Source organism: Sander vitreus, chromosome 16 (genome assembly GCF_031162955.1).
Source record: "Sander vitreus isolate 19-12246 chromosome 16, sanVit1, whole genome shotgun sequence".
Taxonomy (NCBI): Eukaryota; Metazoa; Chordata; class Actinopteri; order Perciformes; family Percidae; genus Sander; species Sander vitreus.
The window spans coordinates 29,771,689-29,791,391 of NC_135870.1; the positions used below are offsets into that span (position 1 = coordinate 29,771,689).

The 19,703-nt window shown below is 43.2% G+C and overlaps 1 protein-coding gene across 1 annotated transcript in view; it reads left to right on the top strand.

Annotated features, from left to right (window-relative positions):
* Window positions 1-19,703, top strand: part of tln1 (talin 1) — a 110,434-nt gene that overhangs the window by 43,714 nt on the left and 47,017 nt on the right. Inside the window, exons 12-27 of the mRNA XM_078272017.1 lie at window positions 941-1,042; window positions 1,642-1,718; window positions 2,336-2,516; window positions 3,190-3,303; window positions 3,429-3,537; window positions 3,705-3,913; window positions 4,538-4,636; window positions 8,989-9,156; window positions 9,744-10,038; window positions 12,600-12,766; window positions 13,747-13,875; window positions 14,870-14,983; window positions 15,162-15,275; window positions 16,502-16,636; window positions 18,408-18,536; window positions 19,311-19,413. Coding sequence (XP_078128143.1) covers window positions 941-1,042; window positions 1,642-1,718; window positions 2,336-2,516; window positions 3,190-3,303; window positions 3,429-3,537; window positions 3,705-3,913; window positions 4,538-4,636; window positions 8,989-9,156; window positions 9,744-10,038; window positions 12,600-12,766; window positions 13,747-13,875; window positions 14,870-14,983; window positions 15,162-15,275; window positions 16,502-16,636; window positions 18,408-18,536; window positions 19,311-19,413 — 2,245 coding nt within the window. The remainder of the gene's footprint in view (window positions 1-940; window positions 1,043-1,641; window positions 1,719-2,335; window positions 2,517-3,189; window positions 3,304-3,428; window positions 3,538-3,704; window positions 3,914-4,537; window positions 4,637-8,988; window positions 9,157-9,743; window positions 10,039-12,599; window positions 12,767-13,746; window positions 13,876-14,869; window positions 14,984-15,161; window positions 15,276-16,501; window positions 16,637-18,407; window positions 18,537-19,310; window positions 19,414-19,703) is intronic.

Genomic DNA, 19,703 nt, shown 5'->3' on the forward strand with positions numbered 1-19,703 from the left:
TGAAACTGTTTCAGCTTGTGTAGGCCTGTCAGCGCTTTCTGAACATATTGAACACACTTTTAAAAATACCGTGATAATACTGAAAACCATGATCATTTTGGTCACTATAACCGTAAGGTTACATTTTCATACCGTTGCATCCCTACCTACCAGACTCCATGTAAATAATCAGTAATTTTAGCATCGAAAATACACTTCATTCAAAGTCGACAGAAACTAAATAAAACTATGAAAAGCCGTTTTGGGTCGTCTTTCCACTTTTCCAAAACCGATTTACTTGTGAAAATATGTTGGTTTTATAGACCCTAAAAGTATTGTTTTATTTAATGGAGTCTGGTGGGTTTAGCACTAGCGACCTCATAGCTGTTTCTGGTTAAACAGAAAGGTCTTAAAAAAGGCCTATCTCCTTAGAAATCCTTTCCATGATGTCGTCAGACAACAATAATAATAATAATAATAGACAGACTAATAATCTGAGCCTGTCAGCGGCAACACTTTTCAGTAGACAAAATTGACGATGCACATTTGTCGGATTGTAGGAATACATTGCAGCCCGTTCTGCGGCTGCTGTTCACAGTGGTCTTGCTTAATACTGGGCCAATTTTCAAAGATCGTTGTTCCCATCAGTCACTTACAAAAATAGTATAGGGCAATAGGGTCCAGGTTGAAAAAAATATCCCTTTTTAAAAACGATTAAAATGTCTCAAGGATTAAATGATTTAAACAAGCTGTAGACAACCCTGTCTAGGTTGTAACCTGTCTCCCAACCAGGCTCCTGTCAACCCATTGCATTTCAACCTCATGCAATGGGTTTAACAACCTGCATTTGACCTCGGAAAATCCGACTTTGACCTCGGAAAATCCGACTTTGACCTCGGAAAATCTTCCGAATACAAACGGAACGCACTATAATCCGGGGTTGTTCTTTTTCTGCTGTCAGGACTTTGGAGACTACCAGGATGGGTACTACTCTGTGCAGACCACTGAGGGAGAACAGATAGCTCAGCTTATTGCCGGCTACATCGACATTATCCTCAAAAAGGTAAGAGTCAGCATGATTATGGGACAAACATTATATATTACAATAGTAAAGTACTTTTAGGTTTACTAACTTTGGACACCCCTCTCCGGTTTCTCTTCTTTAGCCCCCCATCATTTTTTAGTTTAACATATCCTTTGGGACGGATTCCTTACATGTAAAGTGCTAAACTTCTGTTCTCTTGTTTTTATATAAGCCATTATCATACTCTGTCGTCTGATCCATCTTCGAATTACAAAGGTTTAGGTTTCAAAGCGAAAGAATATGTGAATGAGGATCTTTATCTTGTCCCATTATTGTACTGCTCATTATGTTGTAGTAGGGCGGTGCCCGTTTCCCAACGTGCCTTGTTGGGAAAGGGCTGATTGCCTGGCCTGTGGTATCCAGAACTGCTCATCTAAACAACTTCACACTCCCACTGCACTTCCTTGGGTCCTAGCAATACACCTGCCATGACATAGTTGCGTCACAGATCCAAGGGGCCACTCACGTTCCGAAACGCCTGTGAAATACACTCTAGTTCACAGGGAAAAAACCACCAAGAGCAGACCGTTAGGCCACAGCTATAGATTTCTGATTTCTTACTTGCTGTCTTTTAACAGAAAAAGAGCAAAGACCACTTTGGCATGGAGGGAGATGAAGAGTCAACCATGCTGGAAGACTCTGTGTCACCCAAAAAGTAAGTGTGTGTGCGCGTGTCTGTGTGTGTCTGACTGACCGATACAGCATACTGTGATTCTTAATCATTTACGGATACTGTACGTTTGGCTACAAATAAATATTAGTTGTTTAAATAACTGTAGACATACTCTCCAACTTGTCTAAACTATGTCTCCCACTGTCTAGTTGTTATTATCTAGAGAGCACAGCTGGGTTCTCAAAAGATTCCAATACCGTGACTACGATACCGGTTACTAAACAATACTTTTTCCTACACCAATTTTATAAAATAAAAACAAATGTTTTTTAGTTTTTTCTCAGCTCCTACCACGTGAGCCGTCTCTGTGTAATGTAGAGTTTTTCCTGCGTGTCTCTACGACGTGTAACGTTAGACAGCCAATCACAGACATTATTAGATCTTGGTAGAAGCATGCTGCGTGCTGATTGGCTCACTGACGCTGATGAGATTTACTCCTTAGATATTGAAAGTGGGTATTGAATGACGAGGCATTTTGTAATACTCGATACTTCAGAGGCAGTTCGGTCGGTGCCTAAAAAGTCTTGAATTCGGTACCCAGCCCTAACAGAGAGTCGGTCAAAAATTCTCTTTTCCTTTTCCTTCTCACATCCCTCCAGGTCTACAGTGCTGCAGCAGCAGTTCAACAAGGTGGGCAAGGTGGAGACAGGCTCAGTGGCCCTGCCAGCCATCATGCGCTCGGGGGCTGGAGGTCCAGAGAGCTTCCAGATGGGATCCATGCCTCAGGCCAAGCAGCACATCACCAGTGGACAGATGCACCGAGGACACATGCCCCCACTGGTAAAACAAAGACAAGTCTCACAAAAGGTTTTAACTGGCAGAGTCTGTGAGAAACGGAGCCGAAACCTCTGCGTCTGTTCTGCAGTAGTAAGAAATGTAGTTAAAGTATTAAAAGTAAAGAAGAATCATTCCATTTTAGAAAGTGTAAAGGATCCAAACAGTTGTGTGTTTAATGGTCTGGTCATTCACACAAAGTGGCATGAAAGGAAAAGACTCAAGTAAAGTACAAGCACCTCAACATGTGGACTGAAGTACATGACTGGAGTAAATGTACTTAGTTACATTACACCACTGGTAAGAACTTAGATATAACCAGTTAGATACATCATGAAACCTATGATGCAGTTGAAAAAGATTTAAACCAAAAAACATATATTTATTCATATATTTATTCCTGGTTCACCCGGTAGAGTGTGCGCCCCATGTAGGCTGAGTCCTACATGGATTTGAATCCAACCCACATTGCTGCAGGTCGTCCCCGTATCGCTCCCCTTTCCTGTATTGAAGCTGTCCTGTCAATACAGGCCATAAAAGCCCAAAAGCAATCAACTTTTAGTCCAAATATAGTACTCATGCCCTCTGCAATATCTCTCCAGAATGGCTGGATGAAAGAGCAGTCCCAAAATATATGAACGAGGTCTGTCGTCACATTGTCGGTTTTGTGTGTCCACAGACTTCGGCACAGCAGGCCCTGACTGGAACCATCAACTGCAGTATGCAGGCGGTCCAGGCTGCCCAGGCCTCTCTGGATGACTTGGATACCCTTCCCCCACTGGGGACCGACGCTGTAAGATTGAACTATCCTTTATTCTGGGTCCAAGTGGGATTGATTTGTGTGCTTATAATGACAAGGAGTATGAGATCTAGATCTTTATGAGAGGTGTGATTTATTTTTTTCTTTCTTTGTTCAAGGCGTCCCAAGCCTGGCGCAAGAACAAGATGGATGAGTCCAAACATGAGATCCATTCCCAGGTGGATGCCATCACAGCAGGCACCGCCTCCATGGTCAACCTTACTGCAGGTAGAAACACTGTGCTTCACTATACTCTCTCCCCATTGCTTCCAGTATGTGTCATACCAGTGACATGGAAAACATCCCCCCCCCCTGCCGGCTCCAAAGAGTAAAGAGAAAACTAGTTTTCCCTTCTAGGAATTAATACAGTTATCTATCTATCTGCGTGTCTTCAGGTGACCCAGCGGAGACGGACTACACAGCGGTGGGCTGTGCTGTGACCACGATCTCCTCCAACCTGACCGAAATGTCAAAGGGTGTTAAACTCCTCGCCGCACTCATGGAGGATGAAGGCGCAAGCGGGCAGCAGCTGCTGGGTGCCGCCAAGAACCTGGCCAGCGCCGTCTCTGACATGCTGAAGACCGCCCAGCCCGCAAACACGGAGGTACACAGCCAGTAGAGCTGGAGCACTTCCAAAAGTTACTGCACAGTTCTTTGTCTCAGAAAGAATGACGATTAACGATATAGTTGTGTCTTTCAGTTCAATTTAAAAAACATTTATTTGTTTATTACTTTTTCAAATTTTTGAATGAATCCCAGGATTCATCTTTTAGTTTGATGTCACTGTCATGTGACCCAAATAATATAATAACACAAATACACAGCCTATGAAGTAAACCTATTATCATAAAACATGTTTTCTAACTGTATCTCCATTTTGTGTTTATTTTCAGACATATTTTAACTTTTAGAGAACAATTATTACATAATAACTTGGGGCCCCCCTGCAGTAACTCTAACGACCCCTTAAGGGTCCCTGACCCCCTGTTGAAGGTCTCTGGTCTAGGCACAGTGCACTCTATGCACTTTCATCTTTTTTTTTCCAAACTATTTATTACAACTTTTTAATAGGATTTTTTTTAATTTGTTTTTATTTTAGCTCTATTGTTTAATCTCCATTTGTATTCATTGTGTAAGGCTGGCAAAGCAAGCTTGTGATTGCATGGTGTACGATGTCTTCACTGTGCATATGCCAACAAACCTCTTGAATCTCTCTTTCTGGTTCCAGCCTCGTCAGGTCCTGCTGCAGGCTGCAGGAAATGTTGGCCAGGCCAGCGGAGAGCTGCTCTCTCACATAGGAGAGACGGACACTGATCCACAGTTCCAGGTGATTATCCTTTTATACTTTTTTGTGTTCAAAACAAAAATCATTGCTGAGGAGCACCACAAAGAACGTTTGTGGGGAATACTGTAGTCTATGTGTAGTTTAGATAAAGTGTGTCATATTGGCTATGATCATCAGTTGTTGCTGTGTAACGTTACTGAGCTTCATTCAACAACAAAAAAACATTTGTACAAACAAATTATTTTTTTAAATGAGCAATTCAAGACAACCTCCACCCTGGGATTTTCTCCTAGTAATGGGGAATGTGTGACTATTCTAGACTATTCTTTCTTAAAGATTTAAATATTAACTTTGCTATTCAATGTTGATGCCTAATTCAAAAGAATGGTTGGGCCTAAAGCAAGATTCTTACGCAGTGCTTAACCCCCAAAAGAATGAGAAAGTTAAGGGACTAGTGTCTTTGGTTGTGTTATAAAACTGTATCCTGTGTTCCCTCTGTTTCATGTCCATGTTTGACAGTTTCTAGGTAAAGGATCTTTCAGGGGTGCCCGATGGAGAGTCCCCTCTTATTGTCAAATGCCGGTAACAAATGGGTCCTTAGGACAAACGCTTCATTCTAAAAGGCTAATCAAAATAATCGCTTGAGTCGTTTTTGATCACGTGAACTCCGGACAACGTCTGGAGAATCAGGTCCTGACATTGTCCGAAGTTTCCCTTTCACACATGTCGCACACAACAGCAGACTGTCCGTCTCAGACGCGTTGTCACTTACTGGAACTAGTTTGTATGTTGTAGGCGAGGGTAGAGGGTGCAGCAGACAGGACATGACACAGATTACACCGGTCACAGAGCCGGCTCCTAATTTGGACCTGAATGACTGAGTCTCTTGCCTTGTGAGGCGACTTCGGCATCGGAAGTTCCAGAAGCTCGCCGTCTCTCTGGTTTGACGTTTTCGTTGCCGTCTTTGTGTAAATCACCCTTGGATGTTTGTTTTCTTTTGATTTTTGCGCCAGCCCCGTTAGGGCTGCTCGATTACGGACATGATCATAATCACGCTTATCTAACACAATTCCTCATTGACTTTTGAAAAGATTTTCAAAGCGTTTACTTGCAAAAGGTAATGTGCAAAATAATTGTTTTTCTCGATTATTCAGTATTTGTGATCGAAATTTTGATTAATTGCACAGGCCTAAGCCGCATGAAATGTCATCGACGCACTCACTCGCTCCCTGTGAAGTTGTGAAGATGAGTTGGCAGAGTGAAGTCTGTTTTAATGTCCCGTCCAACTGATTCGGACATTTGCGTTTTTACATACAGAACATGATTGATTAATTGATTGATTGATTGATTGATTTTCGTGTAATGCCCCTAAGTGGCCCATCCCACACGGAATTACATGACAACAATACAACAGTAATTAATTCCACAGCTTCCAGTCCAATGTCCACACACAACATTCTCCACTTTGCAGGACATCTCCGTCGGGTAATGTCGAGGTAATTTCAGGGTTGCAGTGCGAATGTGTGAATGGGGCTTTAGTCAACAAGGTAGTAAGTATCATAATTCAATCTGTCAATGCTAATTCAATCCAACCCACGCTATGAGATGACTCCAGAGGGAGTTTATACAGTAGGGACCAGTGGTGGAAGAGGTATTCAGATCTCTTACTTTAGTAAAAGTACTAATACCACACTCTAAAAATACTCTGTTACAAGTAAATGTCCTGCATTGAAAATGTCATTTGAGTAAAAGTAACATCAGAAAAATGTACTTAAAATATTAAAAGTAAACGTACTCAATGCAGAAAAACACTCACACGATCAAAACAGATCTGTCAATCGATTAAGGGCCCTGTCTTACACGCAGCGCGGCGCAAAGCCCGACCCAAGTGTCTTTGCTAGTTTAAGACCGACCCAGTTGTCAGTTTCCCGTCCAGTTGTTTAAATGGCAAATGCACCTGCACCCATCTGTGGCCCATGGGCGTGCTGGTCTTACAGGGAGGTGTGTTCAGGTGCATTCTGGGCGTGCTGGTCTTACATGGAGGTGTGTTCAGGTGCATTCTGGGCGTGCTGGTCTTACAGGGAGGTGTGTTCAGGTGCATTCTGGGCGTGCTGGTCTTACAGGGAGGTGTGTTCAGGTGCATTCTGGGCGTATTGCTATCTTGAGGCAGCGGGAAGTGATGGCACCATTGACCAACAAAAACCTGGTCTAAAGTCAATCATTTTCATTGTTATTTTAACAGAGCATTAGTAAAATGCGCGCACACTATGCTTGTTACACACAGGGACGCGCAGCAGCACACACACTGTTCACTGTAAAAAAAAATTTAAAAAAATGTCCTGCTCGCACGCTTTCACTTCACGCACGAGCAGATCAGTTTCTTCTCCTGAACATCTCTCCTTCCTGCTCAGCAAATCCTCCATCATAACAGCAATGCTCCAAGGTCCAAACACACCTGGCTTTTAAAGGGAATGGGAGATGATCTCTGATTGGTTGATTGCATGTTACGCCCAAAACACACCTCTGATTAATGAAGAGACTAAGTACAAACGCCGTTAAACTAGCAAAAGTGGATTCGTACACGCCCTAAATGCACCTGCGCCAGGCGCTTCACGCCCGTGCGCTCAGATCGTTAAAATAGGGCCCTGAGAGTTTAATGGTCTAATCATTTCAGCTGGACTTGTAGGCCGTAGGGTAGTTTATTACTTACTTACTTATTTTTTGGGCGTTTTAGGCCTTTATTTTGATAGGACAGCTGATGACTTGAAAGGGGAGAGAGAGGGGGGAATGACACGCAGCAAAGGACCACAGGTCGGAGTCGAACCCGCGGCCGCTGCGTAAAAAGTACAATATCTCTCTCTGAACTGTAGTAGAATATGAAGTAGAAAGTGGTATGAAAAGAAAAGACTCCAGTAAAGTACAAGTACCTCAACATTTGGACTGAAGTACAGTACTGGAGTAAATGTACTTCCACCACTGGAATCTTTAATTCTCCTTTACTCCTCAATCATTCCTACAGAAGAACTAATATCACCTTCATTGTAATGGGTCATATCATTAATCAATTGCACAGGTCGCCGACTGTAGTTTTGAAATCTTTATGTGGAGGATATATCCAATGTATGATTCTCAAGTTAAAGGATAAGTTGTTCTGTAATCATTCCCCGTCTCCATAGTGACATGGCTATATTGTAGGAGATCCGAAGAATGTGGGTGTAAAAATGCATCCTAAAGTTGAGATGAAACTGGTATGAGGCTGCAGCAGTGTTTGTCGGTCAAGTCAAGTGGCTTTCTTTCTTTTAAAGCCACAGTCTACAGTTTAGAGAATGACTGCCGGCTGTTACTATCTCTTCTCTGCTGCTCGGCAAGGAAACACTACAGGAAACAAAAAGAGGAAATTGATGTCCAACTCTGGCAGGGCTTTTCCTGCATGGAGGAATTTTTGGCAGCCCCTAAAGAGTTTTTAGGAAAATCAGCAGCGCCAAAATGATAAGAATACAAAATTAAATTGGCAATTCAAATCCTCTCTGTGTGAGCAATTTACCAAACAACCATCGCAACTCTGCCGTCATTATGTTAAGCCCCGCCCACCAGCTCTATACACGATGTGATTGGCCTGACCAGAGTTTGGTTTTTCCAGCTCGCAAGCCGACGGAGAGTGCCTAGACCCCCCCCGCCCCCCGGCTGCAAATGACATTTGCTGCCGCTAGGGGGCGTCTAGATTTCTAGGCTAGCTAATCTCAGTTTTATCTCCAGAGTCAGGCTGAGTCTCTGTGATTTATTTAAATATTAACATTATTTTTTTAACCAATTTTCTGGGTTTCATTCACTCGAGCTTAATAAGCTTTTTTTGTTTTTCAAATGATCAGAAATAACAGGAAAATCCGCTGATTTCTGTCAAATAAGGTAACGCAGACTCATTGCGTTTACTGAACGCGGAGCGCTCATGCTAACTGCCGTGCGTCTCGTTCTCTGAGACTAAAGCTACTAACGTTACCATGGCAACTAACCGCAACAGGCGAAGTATACATGCTGCCTCTTGTTTATGCCCAGTATACCAGAATGTTGATGACATATACAAAACTTTAAAAAAAAAAACATAGCAATGTAAATGTAGCCTATTATGGAACAACACCAACAGGGGGCAGCATTGAAGAGATGAAGCCTAATCAAGTTAGATTGAACCAGCCATCCACAGGACATAAGTAGTTTCACTTCCCTGCCATATCACTAGATTCATGATTCATTTCAGATTTCTATGATGTATTCTGGATCATTTCATTAATAATCTATGTAATTCCAAGAACTCAAATTGTTCCAACACTCTCCCTACTACCTGTTCCTCCTTCACCCGTGAGCTGTGAGTGCTGATTCTGTGTGTTTGCTGCGGACAGGACATGCTGATGCAGCTGGCGAAGGCCGTGGCCAACGCCGCAGCAGCTTTGGTGCTTAAAGCCAAGAACGTGGCCCAGAAGACGGAGGACTCAGCCCAGCAGAACCGGGTCATCGCTGCAGCCACGCAGTGTGCTCTGTCTACATCTCAGCTGGTGGCCTGCACCAGGGTGAGTACTCCACCTGAAATAATCGAAAATCACATGTAGAGATGTTCCGATACCGATACCAGTATCGGCTCCGGCTCCGATACCGCCTAAAACGCTGGTATCGGTATCGGGAAGTACTGGAGTTCATGCACCGATCCGATACCACGTAATAAAGCCCTAAAGAAAATCTAATGTGAGACTGACTGATATGTGATGTGCATTCTTCTTTGAAACCAATCAGTTTTTAGAAATGTCTCATGATATATTGTCTCTAGAAGTGTATGATTCAGCTTTTGTTTTTGTTCAAGACGGAAAAGAATATCGCAATACTCAATGCTATGGAATCCCAATACTTCTAGAATCACAATAAAAGAAAATCACGATACGAATCCAATGTATCCAAATCTATCTGATTTCATCAAAGAACGAAAAAAGGATGAGTTCGAGAAGGAGCAGACAGAAGCATAATGCTTATGAAGTCCTGCCCCTGCTTTGCAATATCATATTAGTACGGGATAAACAAATAGCTATGCATATACAGCATACAAAAATTGTCATACAATAAAAAAAGCTTTTCTTTCGTCCTTCCTCTTCTAACCCGCATCAAGGTGGTGGCTCCGACCATCAGCTCCCCGGTGTGCCAGGAGCAGCTGATCGAGGCGGGAAAGCTGGTCGCCAAATCAGTGGAAGGCTGCGTGGAGGCGTCGCAGGGGGCCACCAATGACGAGGGCCTCCTGAAGCAGGTGGGCGTGGCCGCCACCGGGGTCACCCACGCCCTCAACGAGCTGCTCCAACACATCAAACAGTATGCCAGTGGAGGCCATCCCATCGGACGCCACGGAGAAGCCACCGACCGGATCCTGGACGTCACCGAGAACATCTTCAGCTCCATGGGAGACGCTGGTAGGTGACGGGAGCTCAGATCATCACTGCAGGCATGGGCGTAAATCTGATCTAACAGTAGGGGGGGACAATAGACATAAAATTTCGGAAGAGCAATTTTTGAAAGGGGACACAAATAATACAGCCACAATTATACTCGTAGAAGACGTGTACACAGAGGAAAGCCTTGATACTATCACTAGTGTAGCATGGAGACTGTACCATTATCCTTCTTTTCAGTGTTTCTCTTGATTCAATGAAAAAGCTGACTAAATTGACCAAAATATTCTTCTTTAAAGCCATGTATTTATTTTGAAGTTGTTTACAATCAAGCCACAAAAATACCTTAAAACATAATGACTTATTTTGAAAAAATGTCCCCATATAAAAGAAATACAATGCTTTTATACACTGTAACACAAATTAGCTGATCATAATGTAAATGAGTGAGCCACTGGTAAAGCTCATCTGCTCACACTTACTCATCTACTCACTTACCTGAGACTCTATACCTGACTGGCCCTGGTCTCCCTGAGACTCTATACCTGACTGGCCCTGGTCTCCCTGAGACTCTATACCTGACTGGCCCTGGTCTCCCTGAGACTCTATACCTGACTGGCCCTGGTCTCCCTGAGACTCTATACCTGACTGGCCTTGGTCTCCCTGAGACTCTATACCTGACTGGCCCTGGTCTCCCTGAGAGTCTATACCTGACTGGCCCTGGTCTCCCTGAGACTCTCCACCTGTCTGGCCCTGGTCTCCCTGAGACTCTCCACCTGACTGGCCCTGGTCTCCCTGAGACTCTCCACCTGTCTGTCCCTGGTCTCCCTGAGACTCTCCACCTGACTGTCCCTGGTCTCCCTGAGACTCTACACCTGACTGTCCCTGGTCTCCCCGAGACTCTACACCTGACTGTCCCTGGTCTCCCTGAGACTCTCCACCTGACTGTCCCTGGTCTCCCTGAGACTCTCCACCTGACTGTCCCTGGTCTCCCTGAGACTCTCCACCTGACTGTCCCTGGTCTCCCTGAGACTCTCCACCTGACTGTCCCTGGTCTCCCTGTCCCTCAGTTCTTTCTGTCTCCTTTGCCTGTGACATAGTGACGTTAGTATTTCCATAAGCACCCATTCTTATAAAGATGTTACCAAATTGTCTTGATATGAGGACTTATTGTACTTACTTGGCGTTTTGGTGTACTGAAAAAGGATCTTATGTCTGTTTTTCTTTTCTCTGTCATTTTATCTGAGCAACAACAACACAAATCTTTAACGTCAGATGTCTAAATATGAGTTGGGTTCATAGGTTCACCACGCGGTCATATTATAATTCTAAAATGATCTTGCGTCCTCCACATAAATATTAGGTTTCTTCTGGGACAGAGGATATATATTTAACTGATCAGCCACTTAACTTCATATTCAGCTAAACACAACTGTAGATCTTCAATATTAATCCTAATATCAGTTCACGCACATAACGTTAGGCTTATCGCCGTGGTAACATTAGTTGTAGTGGGTGCATTTCTATCCAACAAGCTATAAGCTAGGTAACGTTACATTATATTACACTAACATAGCGAACTTTTTGTCGTGACTAATTCATTAATTACTCTATTTGAGAAAAGAAGAACTTCATCCGATGTTTAATGTGAATAAAACAGCCTTGAACAGCCTACTCACTACACTCCTGTCACTACCGATGGGACTGGGAGTCAGTGCAGATCCTAAGGTACAGCAGGCAGTGGACCAAACCACTGTGAGGCAAGGGAGGGGGGACTCAAAATGTTTCTAAACTTAAAAAGCATTTTTGGGGGTTTGTATTGTTTTACTACTTACACAGATATTTTAAGTATACATCATTATGTTATTTACAATACACAGCATTGTTTTAATGATATTTCTAGGGGGGGGGGACAATCATTAGGGATTTACGCCCTTGACTGCAGGGCTGTGTTCAAAACCGCTCCCTCATTCACCCGTTCACTAGTCCCTATATAGTGTTTATGAAATAGTAACTATATAACTATGAAAACGTCTGACCCCGCTTTAGTTTGGAATCGTGATGCTCTTTAAAGTCTAAATCAAGCTAAACACCAACTTAAAAAAAGAATATTATTTTCCGATTCAATTCGACCTTTATTTAAATTATATCAATATTGATTAATAAAATCCAGAGATCGTTCTTTTAACCCTAAGAAACCCGCTGGCGATCTTGGCCGACAATATTATAATATTAAAACTGTGCAACATATTCATATTTATTATTATCACAACCTCCCTAGCCCGTTTTATGGTGAATTTTGGCTGTTGAATGAATGTTGTTTTTATGTTATGTATGGATGTGTGTCAATATAGTTTCTTTTAGGCACCGCTGGGAAGGGGGCACTCGCAATATCGTTGTATTCATTGTAATATAATGACAATAAAGGCTTCTTAATAGGGCTGGGCATTATAGCGATATATCGGGATCGATATATGAGGATGGATATCGTCTTAGATTTTGGATAGCGTGATATGACACAAGTGTTGTCTTCCGTTTTAAACACCCAGTTCTCTTCCCTTCCCTCTGGTTTAACCCGCCAGGTGAGATGGTTCGACAGGCCCGCATCCTCGCTCAGGCCACGTCTGATCTGGTCAACGCCATCAAGATGGACGCCGAGGGCGAGTCGGACCTGGAGAACTCCCGCAAGCTGCTGTCAGCCGCCAAGCTGCTGGCTGATGCCACCGCTAAGATGGTGGAGGCCGCTAAGGTCTGCCTTCACCTTTTGTCTTTCCTTTACGCCTGCTCTTAAACAAGGTCAAGGGAGTCTTTGTTGTCCCCGAGGGGCGAGGCGTGGTACAGCCAGCAGCGAACACATACAATCATTACAAAACAAAACCAAATAGCAGCAGCAACAAGTGAGGTTTTTCCTGAAATGCCCGCAGCAGAGCGTGATTATGATCTGCTAAGGTCGCTTTCACACCTGCCTCGTTTAACTGGAGCCCTTGGACTGATAGTCCGGTTGGTTTGGGCCAGTGTGAAAGCTCATCTGAACTCTGGTGCAGAACCAAGAATAGAACTCTGGTCCACCTGAAAACGGGGCTCACGGTTCACTCCCAAGGGAACTAGAGTTCTAAAGGGAAAAAAAGAAAGGTCCAAGGCACTCTTCTTGTGAAAAAATTGAATGAATACAGGCTACAGAATATTTAGTTCTGTACTGACAGTTGCAATATTTGCAAATCGATAATTATTTATTATCTTTTTTAAATGACATTTATATCTGCATTTATGTCAAAACCTAGAGACTTTCAAACATCCAAATGTCACTTATTAATATGTATTTGTGTCTAAATGACATATAAACATCTTTTCCTATTCTATTTTGCCTGGAAACGCTTTCAACACGCTGGCGTGTGGTGTGAAAAATAGGCGTCGGCCCTGTTTCTAGCAGGCACGCATTTCAGTGCGGCTCGAGCCGCACCTGAGACATGTGTGTCATGCAGGCAGTGTGCACGCTCTAACCTGTTAACATGGTTGTTACCAAACTGTAAGTGAGAAGACTATATGAGACATGCAATAATACAGTCAAAGAGATTTGACTTTTTCAATGACATCAAAGCATCTCAATAAACTCTCCTTGTCTGGCCCTTGATGTGATTCTCATTTTCCAGTGTGGCCCTTAGTGAAGTTGAGTTTGACACCCCTGGTCTAATGTGTAACGTTGTTACATGTGTGCCTCTCCAACCCCAGGGCGCAGCAGCAAACCCTGACAGTGAGGAGCAGCAGCAGAAGTTGCGAGAGGCTGCTGAAGGTCTCCGCATGGCCACCAACGCCGCCGCCCAGAATGCTATCAAGAAACGGCTGGTCAACAAGCTGGAGGTAAAAAAAAAAAAAAAAAAAAAAAAAAAAAAAAAGGGAGGAGGCCGAGCAAAGAACTGCCCAAATCTGAGTGCCATTTACAATCCTTGATTGTGTCTTGTGTTGCCTGCGCAGAATGATTGGATTGACTAATGGAAGCTAGCTTCACAGGTCCTCATCAGGTAGAATTGTTTAACAAACCAAACAGCTTTTAGCTGATCATTGATGGCGACTCACGAGTGCAACCATTCTACATCCAACCATCACTGGAAGTCTTGTTCAATTCAATTGTATTTAAAGTGTATGATAGTAGGAGTTATCTCAGGACACTTTACAGATAGAGTAGGTCTCGACCACACTCTATAAGTTACAAAGACCCAACAATTCCCCCCCAAGAGCATGCATGTGGTCCGACAGTGGTGAGGAAAAACGTCCTTTAAACAGGCAGAAACCTCAGACAGACCCTGACTCTTGGTTGGCGGCCATCTGCCGCTGCCGGAGGGGACACAGAGACACTGATACAGATACACAGAAATAAATAATAATTCCGTATTATCCAATGTGCCGAGCCAAACCAACAAGAAGTCAGTCCGTTTCAACACCTTCTGACTTCTCTATTCTGTGTGGCTCTCAGACTGAAGACGTGAGTCTTTAAAACCACTCGGGTTCATTTCCTAAATGTGTAATTCAAAGGGTCATTTAAACTGCTAACCAGCTGATATTAGCTGCTAATGAAGTACCAGCTACTTATGATATGTATTGTCATATACAAGCTAGGGCTGCACAATATATTCCTTTTTTTTTTTATTATTATTATTGTCATTCAGAGAGGATTTGAATTGCTATTTTCATTCTCAGTCCTTAACATTTTGGTGCTGGTGATTTTCCTTTGGGACTGGCTAAAAGCTGTTTGGGGGGGGTCGCCAAAAAATCTCTCTATGCAGGAAAAAAAAAAAACCCTGCTAATACGAGCAGTGTTTTTAAGTTGGCACATGTGTTTCCTGTTTCCTGTCAGAATGCAGCCAAACAGGCTGCAGCAGCCGCCACTCAGACCATCGCCGCTGCCCAGCACGCGGCCTCGTCCAGCAGGAACCAGGCGGCCCAGCAGCAGCTGGTCCAGAGCTGCAAGGTAAACCTGGCGCTTCATCTCGCACAGACAGAGTGGCTTTGTTTTTGGCTATGGTTTGCATCCTTTAAAGTTCAACAGAAATTCTGAAAGGCATCCCGTTTTAAGGGTCGAACAGTCAGTGATTTGACTTATATCTGTCTGTGTCTGTCTGTCTGTCTGTCTGTCTGTGTGTCATCAGGTGGTGGCAGAGCAGATTCCTCAGCTGGTTCAGGGAGTCCGAGGCAGCCAGTCCCAGCCTGACAGCCCCAGCGCTCAGCTGGCTCTCATCAGCGCCAGCCAGAACTTCCTGCAGGTGACTGTCACACACACCACTCGCTGCGTTCAATCAGTGAACAACAGAAACACATAGTAGTACAGTAACAGGGCAACAGACTTCTAACTGAGCGTGCTTTGACAGAATAGTGCAATACAGTAATGGTGGTGCAGCAGTGATACGTATAGCCACAAACCGATTGTGTCTTTTAGGCCTTGTCATTTGTTTGTGGTTATTTAGGCTGTGTGATCTGTTCTGATACACAAGACAACACTGAAATAATACGCCGATCTGCTGTACTGGGATGGATTAACACTTAGGTTCATGTTTTTTTTGGACCAAACGAAGTAGGTGTAAAAGCCCCCTTAGTCTCTACAAGTTTATTTTTATAGTGTCTTAAATGACCTGAAATCAGTGTGGGTGAAGAGCTGAAAAGGAACATTCAGAAAAAAAACACCATGCTTGGCAGTGGCTAGGTTTCCATTATATTTATGTTCTGTAGATATTCATGGTCTAGAGCAGGGGTCTTCTATGTTTTTTAAGCCAAGGACCCCTTAGGTTGCATAATAAACTGGGCCTACGATTACATGTATAAAGCCTTTATACATAATTCTTTTTGCATTGAATAGTAAGCTATTAAAATAGCTTATTCATTGTAATAATTGGCATGATTTTATATGCATCTGTGGGTGGCTAGTCATCATCATCTATCATCAGTGGGGATTTATATTTGCTAATAACATGTTGGATTCATTTTAGGTCACTTTTTTTTTAAATGTAACAATAATTTGGAGCCCCCCCTGCATTGACTCTGAGGACCCCCTAGGGGACCCCCTGGTCTAGAGGATACATCAAATGTTTTCAGCCCCCTGACTTTAATAGCATTTCCACTTCACTTAAAGGAACACACCAACTTATTGGGACTTTAGCTTCTTCCCCGTATCCCCCAGAGTTAGATAAGCCCATACATACCCTTCTCATCTCCGTGTGTGTTGTAACTCTGTCTGACGGCCCCACCGCTAGCCTAGCTTAGCACAGATCCTGGAGGTAACCGGCTCCACCTAGCCTACTGCTCCCAATAAGTGCCACATAACGCCAACATGTTTCTATTTACATGTTGTGATTTGTACAGTCACAGCAAATCACTCCGCCCAAGAAATGCCAATAAACCAGAGCACGTTGTTCTCCCATCCCGGAATGCGGTGTGGACTAGCCAGAGGTCTTGACCCAGGGCTAACAGTTTGTCTCTTCCTCTCCTCCCCCAGCCTGGTGCTAAGATGGTAACAGCCTCCAAAGCCACCGTTCCCACCATCGGGGACCAGGCCTCAGCTATGCAGCTCAGCCAATGTGCTAAGAACCTGGCCAGTGCCCTGGCTGAGCTCCGTGCCACCTCCCAGAAGGTACCACACATCTGCATTCTTCATTGTTTTGTCTTTACGATGTGGACTCACTAACATGCGTTTAATATTCACACAGGGAGAGCTATACATAACTTAATCTTTGTTCTACTGCAAAATGTTTGTAGTTTTTACTCGTTTCATTTCATTATTTACACATATGGATTTAAAAAAAGAAAGATGCAATGTACAATTTGAAGCTTTTGCCAAAAACCCTTTCGGGGGCTTGACAAGTGGCGTTCTCCAGACAGCATATTCTAGGAAATATTTACAGCAATGTAATAATCAAAATTGCATTTTATGCATGTATTCATAATTTTAGACATTGTAAAAAACAGACGTAGTTTAGCATAGTACTTGACAACAATGCGTCCCTATAAACACCTAACTGTTACACGAAGTATAATGAATCAGTCATAGTCTTAACACAGCGCACACACACGCACACTTATTTCGTTGTGAGTATACACAAACACTATCATTAACGGACATGCATTCTTGTGATATGCCTTAGAGCTGCCATCATGTAGTTTTGGAGCCTCTGTGCAGTAGTGATCGGGCGGTGGAGTCCCGCCCATACACCCACTCGACCAATCACAGCTGTCAATCCTGACGTTTCATCACAATCTTTGAAGCATCGCTAATAAAAACCAAACTTATCAGAAAAATGAACACTTGAACAAACACCGGCGTGATCAGAACTACCTTAAATGACTAAAACCATCTTTGGGGGGAAATGTATTTGAGGTGTACTTTGATTTGTTTTAGTTTGGTCTATGTCCCATCTGCAGCCAGCCACCAGGGGGCGACAAAGATGTTTGGCTTCACTTAATACAGTCTATGCATCAACCCCTGCTGTTTACGGCTTCAGTTTGGTCTGATGAGTATTAGCCAGTGGTGGAATATACAGTAATTAAGTACATTTACTCAAGTACTGTAATTAAGTACAAATGTTGAGGTACTAGTACTGTAGAGTACTACTTCTACTCCGCTACATTTCAGAGAGAAATATTGTACTTTTTACTCCACTACATTCATCTGTTCCAGCTTTAGTTACTTTACACATTCAGATTTTTAGCATACAAAACACATGTAGTTTATAAAATCTGATGTTTGATTCTAAAGTAAACTAGCCAACAATATAACGGCTACAAGTCCAGCTGAGATGATCAGACCATTAAACACAACAGAACAACTGGTTGGACCCTTTACACTTTCTACAATGGGAGGATAGTTCTTTACTTTTAATGCTTTATGTACATTTTCCTGATGATACTTACAGACTTTTACTGTAGTAACAATTTTCAATGCAGTACTTTTACTGTAACAGAGTATTTTTACAGTGCGGTATTGGTACTTTTGCTAAAGTAAGGCTCTAAATATTTACTTCACCACTGGTACTAGCCCAAGCTATCGTACAGTAATGGATGTACAGCTAAACCATTTAATAATATATAATAGTAGCTACCTCAGTGTTGATCGAGTGACGTGTTTTGCCCAGTATAGTATACTGCCTCAGGGACTTTGTGCGCATGCACGCAACGCACACGGTTAGAGACTTGGCTAGCATGCGACTAGTTAATTCCCCTCAATCAGCTGGTCCGTTCTTCCATCTTTGTTCTCCACAGCCTTTGCTACTACAGTGTTGCATGTACTGTCAATGTTATCCTAACCTTGTTCAAGCTTGTTGCATAGACAGACACAGCACTCAGATAAGCGTGTGTGTGTGTGTGTGTGTGTGTGTGTGTGTGTGTGTGTGTGTGTGTGTGTGTAGGCTCAGGAAGCGTGTGGCCCGTTGGAGATAGACAACGCTCTGTCAATGGTGAGAGGTCTGGAGAAGGACATCCAGGAAGCCAAGGCTTCAGCTGACGAGGGCAAACTCAAACCTCTGCCAGGAGAGACGGTGAGACACAAACACGTCGTTATTCCTCACCAAGTTGTGCCACGCCATGAACTAGACGTATACTAGGGCTGCGCAGTTATTTGAAATCGCAATATGGACTATTGCAATATCCAAAATCGTGGGAATATTTGTCAAAGACTAACAATGTGTCACCCATTCTGAATGAAGTATTGTGGTGCTGCTACAAATCCCATCCTATCTGTTTGGTACAGATCCTCGCATAAATCACACTATAAACATTACAATTTTAATATTTTTCAATGAAAATGAGGATAATGGTACAAGAATTATCATTCCCTCCAATATCGTGAATCAAATCGCAATATCAGTCAAAATAATCGCAATTAGATATTTTCCACATATCATGCAGCCCTAGTATGAACAGTATGAATTAGGGCTGGCCAATATATGGATATTATATCGACATCGATATACGAGGCTAAATTTTGGGTCTCGTGATGGCGTGATATGCCACAACTTTTGTCTTTTCCTGGTTTGAAAGGCTGCGTTACAGTAAAGTGATGTACTTTTCTGAACTTACCAGACTGTTTAGTTTAGTAGACTGTTATTTGCCTTTACCCAATTAGTCATTGTATCCACGTTATTGGTTATTATTTATCTATACTCCCACTGTTTCAATATTTTGTGAAAGCACCAATACCCTACAATATCGACATCGATGTATTCGGTCAAAAATATCGTGATATTTGATTTTCTCCATATCCCCCAGCTCTAGTATAAATTCTTCCCATGTCTCCCTGCTGTGTTGTTCAGCCTGAGAAATGCTCCCAGGATCTGGTGACCAGCACCAAGGCTGTGAGCTCGGCCATCGCCCAGCTGCTGAGTGAGGCCACCCAGGGCAACGAGAACTACACAGGTGGGTGTTAACGTCGTCTATATCCGGTGCCGCCGGATATTCCGCCGGATGTCGGTAACCTTCCTCTTCCTTTGTGTCGGCGTTCTAACCTCTGGTGGATTTGTGAGGACTATGGTTAACTGCTCCTCAGATCTCTGCAGGGTAAATCCAGACAGCTAGCTAGACTATCTGTCCAATCTGAGTTTTCTGTTGCACGACTAAAACTACTAAAAACGTACACCAAAACAAGTTCCTTCCAGAGACTATTTAGCAGAGACACTGTTATTGCATCTGGTTCTTAGAGCCTCCCA